Source organism: Manacus candei, unplaced genomic scaffold, assembly GCF_025592945.1.
Source record: "Manacus candei isolate 608988 ecotype Guabito, Panama unplaced genomic scaffold, ASM2559294v1 h1tg000020l, whole genome shotgun sequence".
NCBI lineage: Eukaryota > Metazoa > Chordata > Aves > Passeriformes > Pipridae > Manacus > Manacus candei.
In genome coordinates, this window is record NW_026138068.1 from 3,218,927 (window position 1) to 3,231,007 (window position 12,081).

General features: G+C 48.1%; 1 protein-coding gene across 1 annotated transcript; it reads right to left on the minus strand.

The window, feature by feature from the left end:
* Nucleotides 1-1,015: 1,015 nt before the first annotated feature.
* On the minus strand, nt 1,016-12,006 carry TMEM120B (transmembrane protein 120B). Its single transcript, XM_051785861.1, has 12 exons — nt 11,883-12,006; nt 8,702-8,820; nt 7,625-7,741; nt 6,785-6,844; nt 6,142-6,237; nt 4,989-5,078; nt 4,034-4,099; nt 3,075-3,136; nt 2,731-2,823; nt 2,255-2,319; nt 2,036-2,104; nt 1,016-1,820 (listed from the first exon to the last, which is right to left on the minus strand). The coding sequence occupies exons 1-12, from the start codon at nt 11,949-11,951 to the stop codon at nt 1,707-1,709; spliced, it is 1,020 nt and encodes a 339-aa protein (XP_051641821.1). The 5' UTR covers nt 11,952-12,006; the 3' UTR covers nt 1,016-1,706.
* Nucleotides 12,007-12,081: the final 75 nt, after the last annotated feature.

Consider the following 12,081-nt stretch of genomic DNA (forward strand, 5'->3'; position numbering starts at 1 on the left):
TTATTTTACATGCAGAGTAAAGAGATCTTGATCCTTGAAAAATCTTTTGTTTGTTCTTCTCTCATCTCGCTTTGATTTAATTAAGGCTTGTGAATCCCTACGAGCTTAAAATGGAAAATTAAAAGAAATAATGCACACATTTGACTATAGAAAAATTTTGAATTGTGCAGCCTTTTCTCCACAAGAAGACATTTGTCAGTAAAAGAAACACAGCCACCCATCACCTTCCCCAGTACAAAACTGAAACACCAACGCACAGGAAGTGACCACATTTACCATCAGCTCCAGTGGAAATCTCTCAGTTTTTAATCTGAGTTTCTCATGCTGCAGAACTCACGTTACTCACCCCTGCAAAACCAGCTCCACTGCTCAGATAGAGCAGGTTCCAGCATCACTCTCAAAATAAAGCAATTTACATTTCATAAACTGAGAGTTCAAAGGGTTTAAAAACCTCACAGGGTGTGCAAAATTCAACATAACAAGATGCAGCCCAGCTGGTGTGAAAGTTGTTGAAAATATTCAAATTGCAATTCACTGCTCATGCCCACAGGACAGTGACACGGCAGAGGCAATTCTGCTTGTTTGCAGCCACAGCACTGATGGAACCACTTCCATCTGTGCTGTGTCCCTGTTTCCTCATGAACATGTTTAGGGGGAGGAGGGCACCGTGTTCAGACACTGCCCACTTTGGGCTCTGTGCTGGCTCAGAGGGAACCTTCCTCACTGAGGAAGACACAGCCTAAGGCAGCTCAGTGCTGCAGCTGGCTCAGGATGCACAGACATTACAGCACCCAAAACAAGGGTGTTCTAATGAGCAAGTTCAGGTTCAAGCAGCACAAGGAGTTTAGCAGGATGGCAGGCACTGTTTGTCCCATGCCACCCTCCTGAACCAGTGTTTACAAGTGCAGCATCTGAAGAGAGCATTTAATATTTCTGTCCTCCCCTTTCCAGAATGCTGTTTCAAAACCAACCCAAGGGCAGTGTGTGTGTTACTAAAAAGGGGCTGAAGCAGCTGCATATTGAATGGTTTATTTTAGGTCCTTTCAGGCCTGGACAGATGACTCGGTCTCCCTGGAAAAGGGATAGCAGACTTCCCTGCCATTTAAAAACCCCTTTTGCTTGCTTGATTTTGTTTTCTAAAGAGAATTTCTCTTCTTTAAACGGCTTTTTAAAAGTGTATATAGCAGCAGTATGGTACAAAGATGAGCACTTTCTTTTCACAGTACACACAGGTTTAGTATTGCCACTGAAAATATGCCTTAAACAAATGCCTTGAAAAACAGCATTCGCTCTGTATTCCTGGATCCACCCAGAGTGTTTATAACCCTTTGCAAATTCAATTACCAGAATTTAAATAATAAAACTGGAAAGTGTTAAATATCATTCCAGAATTGGAATTACAGTAGATCCCACATTCCCCCAACGCTGGCGCTTTGCCAGGCAGGTGCATGCTGCTCTATATACAGAAGAAAAAAAAAAAAAACCAGAAGCAAACATGTTTTATATTAAATATACATAAATAGCAGGACTGCAGACTGGAGAGCCATGCTTGAGATAATACTGAGTCTGTGCTGGCAGAGTCCTTTGCCGAACACGGGGACAGACGAGTCCTCCCGAGCCCATCTGTCCGAGCTGGGCTTTAGCAGGATCTGTCCCAAACCCAGCCCTGCTGCAGGCAGAGGGATGCACACTATGAATGGGGTGGTTCACAGCTTCTTCACTTTGTCTTTGTTTTTCTGGAGTTTAGTGTGCACCACCTTGAGAGTAGTGAGGAAGTTCCCGAGGAAGAGCAGCAGAAACGTGAAAGCCAACACAAAAACCTGAGAGGGGAGAAGAAGCTGCATTTACTACGTTTTACTATTACAACATGGATTATATTCAACACTGCTGAACTCTACTGGACATAGAACCGGCCCTGTGCTGCATTATGCTGAAATATTTAACTGGGGTCAGATGCCCAAATATCTTTCAGGATGTGGTTAAACATCCCCTCTCCCCCTGCCCCGTGCTTTTTCCGAGCAGAGCCAACACACACCTGCCATTCTTTGCACTCCTTGTGCCTTGACAGTCCGAAAAGCGTGATTGCATTATATAGCTGCCAGAACTGCAAAGGGATAAAAAAAATGCATTTTCATTACTAGCAAAATAAAAATGAAACCCTGGGAACATTCTTCATGGGTATGTGTGATCCGAAGCACCTTCGTGTGGTGCTGTGACACTGCACCCAGGGGGAGAACGGGACTGCCCAACTTACGTGCCCGAAGAACAAGAAGGGAAGGAGAAACGTCAGCCCCCGCCACATCCAGGACTGAAATCCTTCTGGAAAAGGTTGACAGACAGGCAGAGTGTGAGCACAGAATAGCCAGGACTGGAGCTGCAGCTCTTCCCCACCCAGACCACCCCATAAGGGCTGTTCCTGTCCTGCTCTGCAATAACCAACCAATTTGAAGGTGTGATACTGGAAGGAGGATGAAGATGGGGATGACCAAAACCTCCATCTTGACCCCCTCAAAAGCTGACAGAGATCAGATCCCTCTGCTCCCGACCCACAGGACCTAAGGAGAAGGATAAAAACCTTGCTCTCCTTCCTGCCTTAGGACACAGGCAGCAAGGCAAGGGGTCAGCTCTGCAAAGCTCACTCTCGAAGGCCACACAGCCCTCTCTCTCCCTATCACTGCATTCAAAACCTGTGCCAAAACTGTGCAAAGAAAGCATTGCAGGAAACCTCACCCACTGTAAGGTCCAAGTGGTTTCTCTCCCCCAAAGCCCGGAGCCTATAGAGGCAGCCCCTTTGGTAATAATACTGTAGGAACTGAACACAGCCTGGAGAAGGAGAGAGAAGACATTACTGCTTTGGCTATTCTGAAGTATGATAAGTATCAAATTACTTTAATAATATTTAATCCAAGAGCATTTAATTATTGCTTATATTTGTAGACTGCATATTCGTACACTATCTTTATATTCCTACAGTTTAATACTCCAGTATTTACCAAACAGAAGTGTTTTCTTCTAAGCATGTAAAGACACAAAATGACTTTATCCTGCGAATTAGCAAGGTAAGAAATACTCACTCTGAAATATTGAAAATGCTAAAAATTGACTGCGAAACATCTGATACATGAGTCCATCCGGCCTGGAAGCAAAACACAGGGGAGGTCCATTAGTTTGCTAAAAGCAGGTGACATGACACCCTTCCCCTTTACCACCAAGCCTCATCCCATTAGCAAACGAAGCAGCAGCTGGTACCCAGTCCATTCCACCCCACTGGGAGCCCAGAGAGGTGCTACAGCCACACAGAAAACACTCTCATTGATTAGGTTTCTCCTCTCCCACATGTATAAAAATCTTTGCCATTATCCCAGTTTTCTTTAGGCAGCAAAGCCATTCAGCATCACCCGCATCAAGAATCCGAGCGGTGGAGAAGGGGGGGGTTGTGCTCATTATCCTGAGGGCAGTTCAGGATAGATGGAGGACAAGGGATCTTCTGCTCCAGCAATGATATCATCCCCTTACAATTTCTAATAATTAAAACAAATTTTAATAATTAACTAATCAGTTCATGCCCAAGATGAGACGGGTTGAATGAGGGCTGTCCATGGGGTGCATCGCTGGGTTGCCTGACACCACTCCCCTGTATTTTTGGCTTTGGACTCTGTAATCAGGGTTTAATAAAGGCACCAAACCTTCATTTTGTGGTGTCCTTCCTCTACAGCAGCAAAGTGCTGCTCGTTTCCTTACTTACAGAGATAGAAATTTGGAGCCTTGCAGAGGCTTTGTTACCACCACCCCAGCTACATTGTAAGGTTTGTGTTTCTTTCTTTCTTTTTTTAAACCAGCAACGTAAATACAAACTTGCAGTGTTGTATTTATCACTGGAAACATCTGTAACATCAAACAAATATTAAGTCTGACCCTCTGCCATGAGCCCATGTGGCCACAGCTTCCCTGTCACGCTGAATTTGAATGCTCAGATGACATAAACACCGTGAAACAGGCTTGAAGCACCTCGAGCAGGCGACAGCAGACTCACCACGTCAACATCACTCCAGACAGGAACGTGGAAACGTAGTGATGGGATACCCACCAGCCTTTGATCCTGAGAAAAAAAACAAATGTGGCAGTTAAGACAAGAAACATGGATTTCAACACCAAAGCCCAGCTTTATGGACAAAAATGATCCTGACTTGAGAAGGAGGGACAGGGAACAGAACAGTCAGCCCAACTCAAGCACAAGGGATGCTGCAGAACACTGTCTGGCAGTGTGGTTTAGTTGGGAGCACAAATCCATGGCATTGGAGAGAGGCTCAGGACCAGGGCATGTCTCCCGTGCTCCCACAGGCCCTGCAGCACATCCAGCAGCAGCAGTCCCTGGAGCAGGAGGCACCTCCATGGCTAATGACACACAAGTGTCAGCACACACACCCTTTTTTTCCCTGCCATGGAAGGAAGTGACGTTTCCAAGGCCTTCCTATGAGGTGGCTGGTTCTTTCAGACACGAGCACTAAAGGGAGCTCAGAAAACAACAGTAAAGTGAGCAAGGGCTGTAGTGGAGCAGAATCAAGAAGGGAGGGGCTGCTCCAGAGCCAAAGCTGCCTTGGAAACTAAGCCAGCATGGGTTGATTTCGGGCATTTGGCCATGGATTGATTTGGGGCGTTTCTGACCAAAAGTGTGTGACCTCTGACACAAAGCAGCACACTTACACCCCAGGCCACACCTACAAACCCCACAGCTACCATAAACATCCAACACTTTGGACCAAGAACTTGGGGACTTCTAGGAACTGTAACTTCTCTCTCCCCAAATTTCAGGTGGCCACATCTGCCCTTGGAAGCAACCAGGGAGGGGGATGGAGACAAGACCCCGCAGAGAGGCATCAGCATCTCATATTTGCTGGGCTTCAGTGCCAAGCTGAATCCCCACTTGTCTCTTATTTTCTTTTAAGGACATTGCATGCTCTACATGGTTTTTGCAGGTGGCACTGTACCTTGACCCATTGCTAATGAGAATGCTTTCCCGTATCGTCAGCGTGCAGTAATACCACACTAACAGAAAGTTAAACACTTCATCTGTCACCCTGTTAAACAGAAAAAACCACAGAGTTAAAAAAAAAAAAAATCCTGTTCCTTGTAAAGATACATTTCAAAAAGCCCTATTTTTCCTTCCTCCCCTTGAGTGAATGAAAAGCTGCCAAGTGAGGCCACAGACACAAAGCCCCAGTCCTGAACGTCTCTAACCCTCAGGCAGAACTGCACACAGACAGCACTTGAAGAGTTCAGGGCCATTTCCCCCCTGGGAAGTGCCCTGTGATATAACACTGCAGATCCTGAGCTGATAAGCAGGTATGCAGGGATGACATTAAGTCCTTCTGAAGGAGAGAAAGCACCATAGAAGCAGAGGATGATCCAATTTGGAAAGGCATTTCCAGGCTAATTCAGTGAGGAGATTTCCATGAGATCTATATAAATCCAATCAACTAAAAGAAGGAAGAGCATTACCCTCTGAAGGGGAAAAAAACTACCCACCAAAACTTTATTTTGCCATTTGCAAACTCCTGAAGCTAAGGGGATTTGGGGCAGTCTCTGTACAGGGCAGCATCATTTCTGCTACAATCCTGCATTCACCCAGACTCACAGAGACCTCAGGGAAGTGTCTGGCTCCAACATCTTCCTGGTTTTTAAGCAACACTAAATACTGGAAGCTTGTTGGTGCTCAGACACTTATCACAACCTGGAGATAACGTTTCAGGTCTGATTATTTCATGCAAATCCTCTCTCACTGCCTTTGCAAACCCAAAGCTGCAGCACGGTCCCTGCCCTGGGACCGCCCATGTACAAAAGCAACTGCTTGTTCCCAAGCACAGCATCATGCCAGAAAAAAAAAAAAAGAAATCAGGAAACATGTTGTTTGACTCCTCTCAGTTACAAAAGACTCTCAAAAGAGTTTAAAAAGGCAAAACAAGTACCTAAAATACAGACCCTGCTAGAGTTGAAGAGGAGCAGAAGGTGTCCTGCTGTCCAACTGCCCAAAGCCTAAACACTACCAGAGCCCATCTCACCCTCCTCAACAGGACATAAGTTAGTTCCAATCCAGCACATTTTTATTCAAAATACTTGATTAAAAGTAAAAATGCAGCTTACCTATAGTGCAGAAAAAACCTACAGGCGACAGCCCCAAGTAACAAGATTATTGTCAGATAAAGTTTGAACTTCTCATACTCGTCCTTGTAGGCAAACCTGGAAGGGAACAGACACTGTTTATGGACACAAACGGGTGTTTGACCACAGTGGGGCTTCGCTTTTTTCAAACCAGACACAAATCCACATGCCAAGCCCAGAGACAGAGATTTTGCTGAAACACTTGGAAAAGCAGTAGATGGGTGAAAGGCAGAGTTCTGCCTGCAGGGAGGGCCTGTCTCTGCTGCAAGACAATGGCTTAACTCCATCAGCTGCTTTCTGGGTTGGCACGATAAGATTTAAAACATAAATCTCCATTTTCTGCAGCATTGTATGCCTGAAGTCACAATACTATTTTTCATTGCAAAAAGACCCCGCCCTTACAATTAGACCACAGGCTGGGCTGGGCTTAAAAGCAAGTGATGGACAAATTCAATTGTAGCTACATGAAGCCTTAGCTTGTTCCCATGTCATAGTCCAACTTGCCCACCCCTGACATTTCACTCATCAGATCTGAGAGAAACCCATTCCCCTCTCTGGACTTTAGTGCAGACTCACAGCTGGCCCCAGAGGAACCCAAATCACACGTGTGGGAACACTCACTCACTTTGCTTGGTTACTCAGGAGAGTTACATTCACATTTCCCAGCACCAGATTCAAGTACAGGCTGAAAGACAAAAACCAAGAGCAGACCCAAGTAAGTTGTTTTATTTGAACATCACAGGATGACCCAGATTGAGTTGATGAGACAATGTCTCTGCCAAAGCCACGTTTGCTGGAGGTTTTTAATTAAGGCAAACTGGAGGGATGGACCACAGAATAGGATCTAAACATGGAAAGATTGGTCAGCATTTCCAAGAAGTTAAAGAAGAGATTTATTTTCCTGGTCCCTTTTCTGCACTACAGTCTAAGGATGAGATATGTAACATGCACTCTCCAAATCCAAAAATAACAGGGAGGAATTGGAAGAAAAGTTTCTGATAGAAACTTCTGAGGGGCTGCAGCATCACACAGTGCTTTACAATTGTCACAAATCTGTCCTGACACCCCCCCCCGAAGGAAAGTATAAATTCAAAGTTGGTTGAAAATGTTATTTAAAAAAAAAAAAAAAAAAAAAAAGAGAAAATTCTTATGCTGATTCAATCCTTTAAAAAATTAGCCCGGAAAAACATTAGTTTGGAACAGTGAACTGCACAATCCCTCACCAATGCAGGTTACTTTCATTTTAAGAGAAAACCTGCACTGCCCACACACACAGTGCATTTACATACACTCACAGCTCATGAATTCTGTGTACCACTGACACAGCAGCTCAGCAAGAGATTTATGACTAATCCAATTTCACATGTCTGTCTTCAACATGCACCTTATCCTTCAGGAACAAACCGCTGAGAATACTTGAAAAATCAGCCTTCCTGGAGCGTGTGCCTCCCCAGGGAACACGTACCCGTTCTTCTTTGGCAGGTAGGCTTCCATGTCAAAGAAGGCATTCTGCCTCTCCTTGATCTGGTTGCTGATCTCCTGAATGAGAGCAAACTCCTCAGGACTCGCTCTGGGCTTGCACCTGCAAGAGCGCAGAAACAAGATATTCCTGTTCACGTTTTCACCTCCTTTTTATTTAAAGGGAAAATAATGTTGTCATAAAATCCACGCTGTTAAAAAGCTGACTGTGTGAGGTGATGCCACAGCCCACTTTGCTCCTGTATTTCTGCAGCACCATTTGGTTCACCACGACTTTATTTCACTGCCAGGTTTATGCTACTGTAAGTTACCTCAACCAGCTGGTTTATAAATCAGCTTCCCTTTTCATCAGCTCAGTGACAGGACTGTGTGCTCTTCCCTAACAGAGCACTTTGGGAATTCTGTGCTTTTTTGCAGGAACTCCTTCCACCTTGGGAACTCTGTGTGTGGTTTCACACACTGCCCTTGCCGAGGCTGCAGCTCTTCAGGTATGAAGTACTGCAGGATGTAACAGGACACAGAGCTGATGATTTACTGGCAAACTGTGGTTTTAACAATTAATGTAAAACAGAGAGCAATGTGCAGCAGAGCCAGCAGCCCGGGGTGTTGGAGGCGCTGTACTGAGACCTGCACACCAGGAATTCAGCTTGTGGCTCCTGGGGATCAGCCAAGCAGCCAGAGACAGCTCCCTCCTGTAGATCCACCTAGGGGTAAGTTACACCTCCAGGTTTGAGGATTGATGTTGCTCCTCCAGTTACAGCCTATGGAGCAAAGCTTTGCTCACCTGGCAAAACCCACAGACCAAGAGCTGCAGGGACACACTGCAAGGATGAAACCCACACTGACTCCCTCAAAATCCTTTGTTTGCAGGACTCCATCTCTCATACAGTTATTAACATTTTACCTGGCTATAATATGGAGCAACTTTAGCACTGCAACTGTACATTAACTGTACATTAACTGTAGACTGTACATTAAAATGCTAAAAATCCAACCATTTGAGCCCTTTGGGAAGGAGAAACATCCCATCCCTGCCTCCTCCCCCCTCCAGGTCTCCCATTACCGTTGCAGGCTGTGCTTCAGATCCCTTAGTGTCTTCTTCTGCCTCTGTATGGAGCTGCTGCAGGCTGTCTGCAAGCTGGTGACTTCTTCCAGTTTCTGCCTGTAAACTTTGTGTGTTTCCTGCAGGAGAAGAGGAGACAGTTGGTAGGAAGAGCCCTTCTAGGTTACTCATGGCATTTGGTCCTCCCCTCCAAGGGAAGCAAGCAAACCCCTGGTTTTTGGGAGTCAACAGGCACCCCTGCAAACAAGCAAGGAGGGGGTGATGCCAACCAGCACAGATCCAACAGGGCTTAAATGGACACTGATGAAAGTCCTGCAAGAGGAAAAGTATCCTCCCTACACTCATCTAATTTCCTCTTTCTAATGAGCTTTCCCACTCAGGAGCTCCTCACTCCAGTCCCACCCTGCAATGAAGCCCCTAATCCTTGAATCTCCTAATCCTCCAATCTCCTAATCCTCCATTTGATCCTGATCCATCTCCATCAAATGGGTGGCTAAATCACAGAGCAGGCACTCCAATTTCACAGCCAGATTAAATCTGGAGGGAAAAAGATGATGTGGACCTGAAGGGGAGGGGAAAAAAGATACAAATTCAGGTCAGGGGGTTTAGGCACCTCCTGGCCACCAAGCTCCAGTATCCAATTTAAAGACCTTAATAACCAAACTAACCATGTCCAGGCTCTGCAGCTCTCATCGTTTCTGGATCACTTTGGCTTTGGTTGGCATGGGCAGGACTTCAGGGCTCCCTGGATTGCAGAGTAACTCATCTTGCTTCTCTAGATGTCACGCAACAACATCTTATAAAAGGCTGATTCAAAGGGCGTAAAAAGCTCTTTGCCAAAAAAGGGTTCAGGTATTTATTGAAAACACGAATAGGCGAGTTGAGAGCTGGTAAATTTTACCCCCAGCCAAAAACATCAGGATAATGGTTTGAAAATTACACTGTTGTTTAGAAGAACATAACATTTGCTACAAGTGGGGTTATTTATTTGCCAAGAGAGACCAGTGCTTACAAGGAGACTCACTGACAGCAGGGTCCTAATCCAAATCTTGTGACATGTTCATTCTCAGGGTTTAAATTAATAAACTGCTGCAGAGCAACTTGCATTTTTTCCCACATCCCTGAGCTCTGTCTCAGAGATGAGGCGCTGCCCTGGCAACCCAAACAACGAAAATCTGCAGAAGTGGCTGGTTAGAAGAGCTTTGCAAACCTGAATGTCCCCAAGCCCATCCCATGAGTCCCCACTGCCCCAGGGGTATGCTCAGTGCTGCTGTACAGCAGCACCAGCCCCTCCAAAGCCCCCCACACCCAAATACAAGTGCAGCCCCCAGGGCCCTGTGCCAGCCAGCATGGCAGGGCAGGAGCTACAACCAGAGCCCAAGATGCAGCCCCTGACCCAGGACTTACAACACAACTATAAAATACGAGACGAGGCAGGAGTGCAAAAGAAACCCAGATCATTTTGCCCCATGGGGACCAGCACTGCTCCCAACACAGCAAAAAAATCTGAGCACCAAAATTTATTTTCCCTGCTGGCATTGCAAGGGAGACCATTTCAGTGGGGGTGACCAGAGTACCTTGGGAAATACCCACAGAGAGCTCCTTCAAGCCATGAAGAGCAGTTCCTGCGTGGTCCTGGACCAGCATTTCCAGCTGGAGATGAGAGTCAGGGCAGCCAAAAAGGGTGCTGGCAGGAGGAGATGCAGGCATGGAGGGGGGGTCAAGCTGCTGCTGGGGAAAACAGGCTCCTCAAGAGCAAGAGATGCTGCAAGTGCATCCAGAAAGCCACGAGCAAGGGCAAGTATGAATGGACATACAGATGGAAGCACTTTCTTACTCTAGAGTTGAGGTTCGACTTGAAGCCGGTTCAGGAGTACAGGACCTTCCTCCAAAGCACATTTAAGCACCACCAGCAACTCGTGGAGCTGGAGCAGAATCATGACCTCTCTGTTCCCCTCTTCTGCAACACGTAAGAACTCCCTGATCGTGGATGTTATTCCAGCTTTTTACCTCTACAGTGCTAATCACTGGCCAACTACACCTCGTGCCACCAGCAGCTTCCACTCCACTGAGAGGTATTTCCACTTTCCTTTCATGGGTGGGGAAACTGAGGCAGGGACAAGTTATTGACATTTTGCTGTGGTTTAGGTCAGACTCAGGTGCTAGTTGAAGACAGTCAGCACACACAGCAAACAAGTGACCAACAAAACCACGCCAGCTGGTCTCTCCCAGCACCAAGCCTCTCCTGCTAACAGACATGCAACCTGAACTGACTTTTAATTAAGAAAACGAGCTAAATCTGGAAATCACACTTTTTTTCTTGTGTGCACGTTCTGTTTAACAGCCTAAAAGAGGCTAAAACAGCCTCCAGAGTGAGAACAGCCGGTCGTACTTTAAAACAGGCTTTAAGATTTAAAGCACGTGTGTAGGTGCAGCACTGATGACATGCAGGGAGAGGAAGGCTTCTGGAGGTAAAAGCATCTTGCAGAACAGCTCTTGGCCCCTGTTCTGAGGCCTCTCTGTCCCTCAGTGCACCTTTGAGAGATGGAGAATCAGCACTTGAAGCCCTTGTACCCCATCACGGGAAATCAAACTGTGCAGAGATGCTGGCAGGGCAGGCGCTGCCTCCGCTATTCTTTGTGCCGTGCCAGGAGCGCACGGCCACCCCAGGTCCCCCTTTTCCATCCTTGCTCCGGCAGTGGGAAGCGCGGCACCACGTCCCCTCGGTGCATCCCCAGAGGTAGCTGGGGCATTGCCATGGTTCGGTCCGGATGTCCCAGATGTGTTCGTAGTACCTGCCTGGGGTACCGGGTGTTTGTGCCCCGCACGGATGCGCATCCCCGCAGCGCTGGGCATCCCGCGGGCACCCCGCGGCCAAGCCCCGAGCACGCGTGGCCGCCCCGGGCGGGGCGGGGGCGACCCTGCGGGGCTGCCCCGGGGCCGGGGGTGCGGGGGGTACCCCCAACCCCGCTCCTGCCGGGCCCCCTGCCAGCCTGGGCGCGGGGAGAGAGCCGGGGCCGGCCCCGCGACAGGATGCGGAGCAGAGCCGGGGAAGGGCAGTGCGGGAGAAGCCGCAGACGCGCGGCCGGGCGAGGCATCGCGATGTCCCGCATCTCCCCGCCCGGCAGCCCTGCCCCGCATCTCCCCGCCCGGGAGCCGTGCCCCGCCGCGCCCCGCTCACCTGGAGCTGCCGGAACTCCTCCTCCAGCTCCCGCCACTCTTCCCGGCCCCGCTCCAGCTGGTCCCTCATGGCGCGGGGCCGCGCCACCTCCCCCGGCCCCCGCCGGCGCGCGCCCCCCGGCCCGCGGGCCGCGTGCGCCGCTGACGTCATCGCGCGCGGTCACGGGCGCGGCCCCGCGGCGGCGCGCGCCACCCGCCGC